At 29.6% G+C, this 11,872-nt stretch overlaps 3 protein-coding genes across 3 annotated transcripts; 1 reads left to right on the top strand and 2 right to left on the bottom strand.

Moving 5' to 3' along the window:
• Positions 1-1,803: 1,803 nt before the first annotated feature.
• HELRODRAFT_80635 (hypothetical protein) lies at positions 1,804-3,723 on the bottom strand (the record flags this gene model as incomplete). The annotated part of the gene is made up of 7 exons (XM_009020153.1): positions 1,804-1,996; positions 2,109-2,266; positions 2,418-2,504; positions 2,632-2,707; positions 2,901-3,080; positions 3,333-3,403; positions 3,625-3,723. Coding segments are annotated over 7 exons (864 nt in total), but the record flags the coding sequence as incomplete, so codon positions are not given.
• A 2,603-nt stretch (positions 3,724-6,326) lies between these two features.
• Positions 6,327-7,215, top strand: HELRODRAFT_173533 (hypothetical protein; the record flags this gene model as incomplete). Its single annotated transcript, XM_009020154.1, has 2 exons — positions 6,327-6,749; positions 6,847-7,215. 2 exons carry the CDS (start codon positions 6,327-6,329, stop codon positions 7,213-7,215), a joined length of 792 nt encoding a protein of 263 aa, XP_009018402.1.
• An 843-nt stretch (positions 7,216-8,058) lies between these two features.
• On the bottom strand, positions 8,059-11,067 carry HELRODRAFT_173534 (hypothetical protein; the record flags this gene model as incomplete). The annotated part of the gene is made up of 6 exons (XM_009020155.1): positions 8,059-8,160; positions 9,548-9,623; positions 10,023-10,073; positions 10,222-10,247; positions 10,406-10,563; positions 10,953-11,067. The coding sequence occupies 6 exons, from the start codon at positions 11,065-11,067 to the stop codon at positions 8,059-8,061; spliced, it is 528 nt and encodes a 175-aa protein (XP_009018403.1).
• Between the last annotated feature and the right edge of the window lie 805 nt (positions 11,068-11,872).

Raw genomic sequence — 11,872 nt, forward strand, 5'->3', positions numbered from 1 at the left:
CGAGCATACATACACACACAAACACACACATACATACATACACACAAACATACATACACACACACATACATACATACATACATACATACATACATACATACATACATACATACATACATGTATTCGTTGTTTTATTTGCTTGATGTTTTATTCTCTTTTCTTTACTTTTTTCTTCGTAATTGTACAAATAGGTAGGATTAATTCGTAAGTTGAGCTAATTGAACATAGGTAGGTGAGTTAATTTAGTGAACATAAGTTAGGGACTCTATTCTTTCTTTCTTACGTTCTAGTTTATTTGTTTTGTATTTTGTTCAACACAACATCAACAACAGCAATCAAACACAACAATCAACACAATATTATTTTCGTTATATTTTAGTTAAGTTGTATATTATTTCTAGACCTTCGTTACTTATTATTTCTAGACTGTCGTTTTATTATTAACCCCCTCATGAACGGCTGCCTTGACGTGGCGGGGGGGCTTCTCACTAAATGCCGTTCAAGTTTGTGCTTCTTCTTGTTTGTTTTCTTAAAAATGCGATTCTCTATCTTTATTGTTGTTTCATTTTTCAGCGCACTCTCAAACATGGGTTACATCAGCATTTGCAACGAATTACTCATCCTATTTATTAAATTTTATTTGATGTTTTTTTAATCATTCAGGTCACAATCATCATCATCGATATTGCAATGAAATCAAATTGAGAATTTTTTAAATTTTTGAAAATAGTATCTTTATTCATTTTATACTGTTTGTTAAAAGCATGGATATATCCATGGTTAAAAGCTATGCAGTTTTATAAGCGAATAAATCCAAGGAAGTCAAATAGTTCGACCTGAAAAATAAATATCAAATTCACTTTTAAATTAATATTTTGAATTATCATTTGGAACTAGCGCCGGATTTAAAATTTTTAGGCTAGTTTTCAGGGTTTGAGTTTATTTTACTGTTTTTATTTTTATATTTTGTCACTAATTATCAATTCTTTAAAACTTATTATCATTGCCACTACCTTCCGAATGTAGTACATTATCTTTTCTAATCTATCTATTCTATTGCTATCTAATCTACTATTAGTATTTTAATTTTTAATCTATTTATCTATCTACCTATCTATTTGATAGATAATTTGTTGTTATTCATATTGTATTGTGATAATATTGTTATTTGAGATTTTGTATGCAGATGATTTAGTCTTGATGGCTGATAGAATGGAAGAATTGCAGTTAAAATTTGACAGATGGAAAAGTCAAAAAGTGTTATTGAAAAGAAAGGGTTGAAAGTCAAAATTGGTAAGACGAAGGTAATGGTGAGTGGGGAAGGTGCGGATCCTATATATTGTTAACCCAGCAGCGGTTAAAAATGTGTAAGGCATCAGTGAAATTTTGCATGATGAAACGATTCATTTACTTTGATATACAGTCGCAGTTAGCAAAATTTTGCAAAAATGTGTTTTTTTTTCTTGAGTTCATTTGTTATTGTGAAATCTCTAATAAAATAAATTGTTTAAATGAAGCGAAGTGAGTTTCATTGAACAACTAATTGAACATTAAATTCGTGATTGATGATTTTAAACACCAATGAGGAGTTAAAATGAGCAAAACATGTTAATTGGGAAATCACCAAAAAAAAATTGAATGTTTTTAACGATATGATGAAATAAATTTTATAACAATGTTCTTTCTTGCAAGATGATAGCCATAAAATTCAAATAAATTAATTATTCAATATAATTATTCAATAAACCAACCATTCGACCAATAATCCATCAATCAATGATTTAATCACCGATAACTACAATTCTAATTCAATTTGAAGTGTGCGTTGAGAAACTGCAAATCATGCTTATCACATGAATCCAACAAATCTGTGCTGCCCAACAAGGACAATGCCATCCTTAAACTGGACCAGATGATGTTGCCGTTTGAAGCTGTCTTGGGTCCTTTTGTTTGGTCTTTCAACGTTAGAGCAGAAAGGAAATGTTCAACGGCCTCCCTGTCAAGTTTAATTGGTTCATTGGTTGAAAATATCAAATCTATTAAAACCAACAATAACAAAAATATTAATCAGCAGATCATTCAATCAATAAAACAATTATATATTTGACCTATACGCCCCTAAATTGACGCATGCGACTCCGAGATTGAATCTGGTCCTGACGTAACCGGGCCGAAGATTGAGGGCCTGGTGATACGCTGTTATAGCTTGCTCGCTCATCTGGCCATTGGCGAGTGTGGCTCCTAATTTGTTCCACAGCATGGAGTCCTCGGGTGGTGGTGGCAGCGGCGATTCAGAATGACAATAACGATGTTGGCAACAAAAAAATACACATCAACTCATTGAAGATATCAAACGGTTGAATAATCAATTTACAATTCAATAAGTCAACTGGTTAATTGATTGATTTAATGAATACCTCAGGAGCAACTTGCAGAGCCGTTTTAAAGCAATCAACTGCCTTCTTATATTCACCAGTCAAATTGAACAGCACACCCATTCCAATCTGAAAGTTTTTAACCAAGCCTATTATTTCTTATCTATTGATTATAAATATCATTAATTCCATGAATTATGTAAAACTGATTATGTTACTGCTAGTAATAAATAGATAAAAAATCTATTAATATAACCTGCACATCGGGATCAATATGATTGGTCGACATGTGCACAGCTTCTAGGAATAGATCGAGCAGTTCTGTATGACTTCTTACCATTAATAATTTAGCAATATTATTAAAATCGTAATTAATAACCATGTTAATAACAACAAAAGAGTCAACTCTTTCGTCCGGTTAACCTTCATTTACCAACGTTTTATTTTTTCATTTTCCGCATTAAATTATGAACAAAATTGAAAATAATTAATGTTGTGACTGAAAAATGCATAGCATATTGTTACTTATAACTGCTTTTAGCTATTTCATCATTGTTCTTTCGACCAATGAGAGATGAGTATTTATGATGTCTGGCCAGCCAATCACGTAAGCACTTGCAAGCTTTGTGAGGTAGTGATTCGTTCGTGTACCCGACAGCCAATGACATCAGGGCTTTCAAGTTCTCAGGATTCAAATCAAGACATCTTAGTGGTTGTTTAGTTAGTTGGTTGGCAATATAATTATGTACAACAACATCTAGGTGTTTTTAATGAAATCTTATTTACATAATGACACAAAAACACATCCACGTAAATATAAACACACACACACACTGAAATATAGATATAATACGAATAAATTATTAAAACATATTTGTGAATAATTTATTTTACATTAATAAACTGAATTAAAAATATAACGATGACGGTGATGATAATAATGATATTGATGATGACTTGTTGAAAGCTGCTATGGCCATTGACTCCTGTTCATTGTCAGCTTGTGCGGTGCCAAGATGAAACCAGGCCTAACAAATTGAAGGTTTATCGTGAGAACAATTTATAAAGAATTACCTAATTTATCTGTCATGCTTAAGTCTAAAATTCGAATCATTTTTTTAAAAAATGGGTATAAGTAAAAAAAATGAAAGATGTTGCAAAAATTATATTCTTTGTTTCTCCAACATTCGCTCATCATTCATTCTCTCTCTCACTTTCATTTCGCTCTCTCTTTTTCTCACTGACTGACCTCGGAGTCTTCAGGATGTCTGTGGACAGCAGCCTCCAAGAAGAGGACAGCATTCGCCACATCACCTTCCTTCAATCTCTTTACTCCTTCACTAAAAGCGTCAACATCATCACCAGGAACATCACCAGCATCTGTGAAACTCTTGTTAGATAGAAGTGGATTCGTTTCATCAAATTTGTAGGTCTGCAACAGTTGGTTGGTATGTGATGACGATAACAATAACACTGATGGTGAAAATAATATTGACTTTTCATAACCATCTTAATTATTTTCACTTGATTAATAAGTAGCGACCTTATAAAAATGATCATCCTCTTCATCATCTAGACCTGTCCAAAATTCATTCTCCCAAGATGGACAATAGCTAAATAAATTATTTTGATTTATAATGTGAGTGAATAAGTGCATCTACAGCATCAAGAAGAGTGATAGGTGAGTATTCAAATCCCTTTTACACAATCACGACGCTGGCTCGATTCTTAAACATCTGAAGCGTCCCCTTCCAGATGAACTACAATGACAACAACGACAGTAAAAACAACAACGACGACAACAACATTAATAATAATAATAAACTTTTCAACAAGATGTTTCCATCCATTTTGCATAGTGCTCCAAACATCATCACATTTTTCATCTGTTTTGAAACTGTTGTTGTTGTTGTTGAATGTGATGTTGTTCGACTCAGTGATATCATCTTGTTGCTGTTTGCTATTGCATTTTTCAAAAGCAGAACTGGTTAAAGATGATTTTTTAGCCTGAATGTTTTTGAAAATGAATGTAATATATTGTGGAAAAATGACAATCACAATGATAATACAGACTAATAAAACTGAGATAAATTAATTATTATTATAATTGTAAACAAATACATAATTTTCATTATCAACCTGAACAAAATCATCACCCAAATATAGATCGTTGACACCATCGTAACGATAGATAAAATTTGTATCGTTATCAAGAACATTTAGCTCTATGTCATCATTTGGAAAGCGTTCAAAAAATTGAAAATTTTGATCCAAATGAAGATTGGGAAGATGTTGTTGTTGTTCATGAAGGTGGAATGGTAAATGGTAATCAGAATGATGATAAAGAGGAAGATGATGAAGAAGATTGTGAGTAGGAAAATGTTTTTCTTCATCTAAATGGCCAGTGTCTAAATCCAATGTTGAATGTTCAATTGTGATTGGATGGTGATGAAATTCTTCCAGCCAATCACAGGTATGGATTGGATTATCTAAAATAAGAAAAAGTAAATAAAAAAAAATATTGATTAACATTGTTTTTTATTTTAAAATTATGCTAATAACCAATAAATTCACATTGAAAAGTAAGATGAGGAAGTATAAAAATATTTAACAAAAATCAATAAAATAATTGCTGGCTGGCACCTAATGGCTGGGATTCTTTGAATAGTGGTCTGCTAATCTGTTGCTGAGAGGGAAGTTGTTGCATCTCAGCTAGCAGATCATGCATGCTGAATGTTGTGGGAGCCATGTTGTTCTTTGAAATTTTGAATAATTTTAAAACTTTATCAGTTAAAATAATTGTACAGACAAGTAAAACATTACCTAGCATCTTATTGTTGAAATAATATTTGATAAATTTGCAAATTACGATGATAACCTTATGACCTTTGTATAACTGACTGCTGTTGGCTACAGAATGTTTAATGTCCTGTCAAAAAAAACTCAACTAATAATAAATAAATTTCATTCACATTTACAATTACTCAGGTTATATTTTTTTATCATTTTAAAATAAAAAATTAAAACCATCTTAAATATATTTTAAATTCAATAAAATTATAAAAAAAAGTTAATTAGCGAGGTATTAAAGTACTAGATATACTATACATAGGTAGCTGCTGAGAACTCTTGTTACCATCAAATAACACAAGTTACAAGTTATTTATAGGTAAGAATAAGAAACAGTGGTCAGGTGTAAAAAGTACAAGTAAAATAAAGTAGAAAAAGAAATAAATGCATAAACAAGCAAATTAAGTTATTGCTCTTCTAGCTAGTTGTTGTCATTTTCATTTTTTAATTAATAATTTATTTATTTATTTTATAATTTATATATTTTATTTATATATAAATTATAATTTTAGTTTAGTTTAATTAGGTCTCTAAATAGCCAAATGAACTATATAATTATAATAAATTTTCCTTTTTTCCTTGAAAATGAAATAAATAAAGTAAAAAAAAATTGAACCTGAAAATTTGAACTTTGTGTTGTTAGTTTTAGTTGTTGTGTGAGATTCATCAGTGCATTCGTGCCACCACAATCCCTCTCAACCATTCCTTTCATGGCCATTTCATGGAATAAAGAAGCTATACAATTAAAATAAATAATTTAACCAAACATAATCAAATCATAAAATAAACGACTTCAGCCGGTTCACTACATCGAACCACTCGACCTATCATCTACTTGACTTTTAATCATCAACCGAAGAAGCTACTAATAGCCAATGACAAAAATAATTTTCAATTAATATTTTAGTCTGTTGTCCAATGACGCATTTGTTTGGAACTGATAAACATTAAGTTTTTCGTTTTTGTTATTTATTATAAAAATACAAGACAAACCATAATTTTAAGTTCTCAAATAAAAAAATGATTATTTTCAAATATGAAACGTGATTTTCTTTCGAAAATTGCAAAATTAGAGAACAGTTGGACAAAAATGCGGTTAAAATGAGTAAATCAGATAGTAGCATAGAGAGCGTTCAACAATCAAACACTAGATTGCAGGATTCTTTCGCTTCCAGGAGAAGATCATTTCGAAATCTGATAACAGAAATTACTCACAGTGCTGATCATATTAAGGAAATGAAAATGAATATAGATAGGAAAAGGATAAAACCGACTAGACTAACCAATAGGGATATTGAAGAATCGATTCTTATTTTTAATCCACCAAGCTGGCGATGGCAAGAAAGAAAAGCGGAAGAGTTGGACTTAACAATTGATCGAATATTGTGGCGCACCAAGTCTCCATGGCACATTGTCACAATAGACACTCCACCGAAACATTGCGAACAGGTTGCGGGAGATGGAAATTGTCTGTTCAGATCTTTCAGTTTTTGGATAACCGGATCAGAAGATGCTCATCTTGCCGTGAGTTCATTTTGCGACAAATTAAGAACAGAACAATCTGTAACAAAAAATAAGTTTTTCAAGCATTATGTCTAACAATATGCAAATCAATATGCAGGTTCGAGAATTGATAATTCGTGAACTCGCTAGTAACCCCAGAACCTACCTCTCTCAAACTTCTCACACAAGTTTTGAGTCGTACATACGAGAGACAGGAATGCATCAAGAAGGAGTTTGGGGTTCGGAAATAGAAATTTTTGTGGCAGCAACTTTGCTCAACACTCCTATTGCCGTTTTTGCCGCCTTTGGTGATCGACAACTTTGGCAGGTTTTTAGGCCTTACGCCAAAGTAACCGGACACAATAACAATGGTGTCACTTCTCGAAACCGTAATTCGTCGCTAACATCATCAGGAACAAATGAACCTACGACCATGTTGTACCTGCATAACAGTAGCAACCATTTTGAACCAGTTTTGGATGTGTGAATAATTTAAAATTAAATTATATCTCTAACTAGATTAGCATTTAAATTGATTCTTAATCCAAGTTGAATTCTAAATAGAATCGACCTTCGAGCCAAATACTTAGTACGATTTTTTTTAATAAAAAATCTTTTAATGAAATATACATATAAATTAATATATTAATATTTTTTTTTATATAATACCGAGTTCAAACCAACGGCTTGCATTTTTTCTTATTGTGTGAACATATATATTCTATATTGTTGGTAATAGACCATAATTTTTACAATATTCTATAAATTCTACCAAATGTTTGGCGTTTATATTAACGCCAAACATTCGGTAGAATTTATAGAATATTATAAATATTCTATATTATATATATTTTTCGATTTTTTCAAGTACTTCCACGCCATAACACATACTTTAAATACTTTAACAATTATACAACCAGCTTTTGCAAACTCCACATTACAAATGATAATGAAAACAGCAGCATGAACAGAAGTATTTTAATTAAATATAAATGTTACAAAGAAACGCACATTTATGAAAATGACAAAATTTTAAGCCAAATAATTACAGTCGTCCATGTTTGTATTTAATAGAAAATTATTTAGTTTTTTTCTCAAGATTTTTAGATAAACACAAAACTAATAAAACCGATAATTTCATTGTAACAAAAAACAATTAGAAAACAATTCGTCAACTTCACCCACCAATGTTCCAATACCTCGATACTGATAAGTGATTTGGGAGAATAATGTTCATTCATTCATTCAATTACTCATCAATATATTTGATCCATCGTCTCAATCATTCATCTAGTTAGTTTATTCAACTCATACACCGATTCATTCATTACTAATTTGCAACCTTCTGCAACTTGTTTCGTTCTAATGTGATCACCTCTTTCAACAAACTGGCTGTCAAACATCGCATTTCGTGAAATTTCTTCAATGACACCTGTCAATACCAACACGGACACATATAAATAAATAAATATATACACATATGCACAGACACACACACACACACACACACACACATATATATATAACCCCATATAAATATGTTAAAAATTAATAAAAATATGATACAAAATATTGAAAAATTGAACCAGAAGCCGATCAAAGCTGAAAATTTAATGATATTTCCTAACAATTGTATCTACGACAGTCTTAACCTTAATGATATATATATATAATATATAAAAATATATATGTGTTGGAAGGTATACATATATACTGCATAAAATATATATGTATATATGTGGGAAGGATCAAAATCGCACGTTGCAGAATATTTATTATCAGATGTCTTTGTTCAATGAGTATTGACTCGGCTAATCGTAAATTATAAAGGTTGTTATTTTACTGTACGATCTCAACATTGCTGTTCAAGATTTGCCTAATAACTTTGGTTTTGTGTTTTTCTTTCATGTGATTCCATATAGCGCCAGTTTGTACGTGCATTATGAGTCTTCTCGATAGCTTGGTCGTCGTCATACCAATATATTCGGAATTATAGTGCCCACTAATAAATTTGGAAACAGAAAAATTATAGATAACGATAACACGTAAAAGTGTCTTATTGTACAAAGTTGAAGATCATAATAACCAATTAAATGATCGCTAAGTATTCACATTAAACAAAGAATCAGCAAAGTAGAGATACAGTATATATATATATACTTGAGCATCTGGCCACATACACCAAAGATGGTATAAGAATAACAAAAATGCTATATATATATATATATATATATATATATATATATATATATATATATATATATAAGGGTTGAGACTGTCGTAGAGACGCTATTGTCAAGAAATACCACTGTATTTTTATTTTTCAAATATATAAAAGTAAAAGTACTGATAAAGTACTCAAGTATAATTATTTAATTAAAAATTTTAGTAATTGAGTATGTACTTAACTGCTTGTCATCACTGAAGGAAATATAGTATTAGTCGCAAGACACTAAAAATCTATCAATTATTTCATCTTTTTCATATTTTACATATTATCATTTATTTATATATTTATTTTCATTAGTTTTACCACTAAATTACTTTTTAATTTTAACTCAATAATTCAATTTTTATATGTTGTAAATAATTCTGCATCCGTCAGAAACTGATTTTTTAAATAAAAAAATGATTTATCTGAATCAATAGGTGTGAATGTGACTCATCAGATGTGATGCATAATTAATTATGTGACAAATGTACGTCATTCCATGGATTTGTATTCGTAGACACATCATACTTGTCATTTCATCTCATATTATTTGATGGATATTAACAATCAGTTACAAAAAATTTTCGTTGTAAATCAAAGTTGTAACTTGAAATGTTTGGTTCTCGCCATTGTTAAGTGTTATGTTCAGTATGATGACAGGTTGCAAATCTTTTTTCAATAACCTGTTATATAATGTTTATAGCATCTGTACAATATTATTGAAACATCATTACCAAAATTGTTTATTACATTCTCTTAACTAGCTAATTGAATAGTTAATTAATTAACATTTGTATATTTACTGAACAAATCTTTGATTCTAATAAACTCTATAGATGCTAGTGGTATATGTTGTTAAATTTGAGTAGAACAATAAAAAATTAACTTGTTTGAGATTCCAATATCAAATCTCCACTTGAGTGACTGCAACTTTGAATGCATGTTTGTACTTTGAGAGCTTAAGTTCTTCAAAATACTGTCATGTCTGTAGATTTTATTCTAGGATTCAAGTTTCATCTATATAGGTATCTATTTAATTATTACTTATAAAATATTTTAATTTTTACAGCTGGAACACAAACCTTTCCCCATAGAATGCACTGATCACAGTTGATATGAGTTCATCCCTCATCCTTTTCGTTTTTTAAACGTTTTACTTTAATGAATTGAACTCATGCTTATTAATTTTGAAATTAATTAAAATTTTGAATAAAAATTAAAAAGAAAAAAGAGTTGAATAAATCTTAATAGAACTTTATGGAATGACAATTTTTGACTGACATCAACTCTGTGAGTAGCTCCCACATCTGCATATCGGTGGGTCAATTTACATTTAATCATTTCATAAATATGTTGAACTATGTGCATGTTATTTATGACTTAGCTCTATATTAGAAAGTGTTGTGTTTGTCTTATGTGTTTTTATTTGTTTTAAAATTTATTTATATAATGAAAAATGAAAAACCTCTTTCCTGTTCATGCTATTTTTGAATGAGAGCAAAGTGAGGGAATGCAGGCCAGATGCTAAAGTGTAGATTTCATTATGTGACAAACTTGTAGTGCTGTTTAAGCTTTTTGCTAGGTTCAAATCTTGATATACACCCTCAAAATTTGTGAGAACCACTGCAAATAAGTTTAAGTTAAGTTACAAAGTAACAAGCAAAAATTTTTTAATTCAAGTTATCAAAAGTGGAAAATTGTTAGTATGGCATAAATTATTTATTGTTTTATTTAAATGACTTGAAGAATTTAAATTTTAGCAGCCAATTTTATTGGTGGGCGTAGGCCAGATGCATTTAGCATGTGGAGTGAATGGATATAAAAGTAAAAACTAAAAAGTGTATTGTAATTACTGTAAAATAAGAAAGGAAAAGAAAAAAGGCAATCAATTCAAACAAATATTTAAATTTAAAATAATTATATGAATATTAAATGTTAAATTAATTAAAATTTAATTAAAATTATTAAATTAAAAATTAATTGAATATTAAATCATATAAAAATATGGATACCTTTTAAAATTTCTTCAAAGACCGATTTGTTTGTGATCTGATCAGAAATTTTGATCATCAATTTAATTTCTTCTGATGTTAGGAAATCCAATGAAACTTTCTTGTCATCCCCCATACCATAAAATTATTTAAATTTTAAACTTTAAAGTATATAAAACCAATAATTAATAATTCATGAAAAAACTTTTCTCATCATAAATTTGAACAACAAAAAGTTAGTGATCGACGATAGTAAAACAATTTGGAATAAGTTATTGTACCAAACTAAATCAACCTGAAAAGACTTTGAAAATATTAAATTAAAATGTAAGAGCTGCCAACACAAATTTTTTAAAATCACCGAGATTAGACATATGTATATCATGTGGGCGTAGACAGTTTAGCAAATAAATTATTGAAAGAGAGTTTTTAGGACATTTTTATCTACCGTAAAATACATTGAAATTTTTTTGTACAAATGTTGTTAAAAATGATGACAACTGAAGTATTTTTTAAATAAAAATTGTTAATGCGTTGATAGTTGTTTAATTGTTACTTTTTTTGCCATCAATTGCTATCATTCAAAAGTTTTGAAATTTTAATCAGTTTTTCATGAACTTGAACACAATGGTGTATTTACGTGTAGTCAATACAAAGGTAAGTAGATAAGTTAGATGGCATAAGGAAAAATTGATTTTGTAAATCTTCTCTAGATATTTTTAATTTTTGTCACTTGGTAAAAAATTAGTTTATAATCAATTGTCATCTTATTTAAACTCTAACTCCTTGCTACCTGTATCTCAATCTGGTTTCAGACCTGCTCACAGTACTGAAACTTCTTTACTCAAAATACATAATGAAATCATTCTCTCTATTGACAATAGTAATCTTACTCTTCTTCTTGCTCTTGACTTTTGATACTGTTGATCATACTATTTTCT

Source organism: Helobdella robusta (genome assembly GCF_000326865.2).
Source record: "Helobdella robusta unplaced genomic scaffold HELROscaffold_27, whole genome shotgun sequence".
Lineage (NCBI taxonomy): Eukaryota > Metazoa > Annelida > Clitellata > Rhynchobdellida > Glossiphoniidae > Helobdella > Helobdella robusta.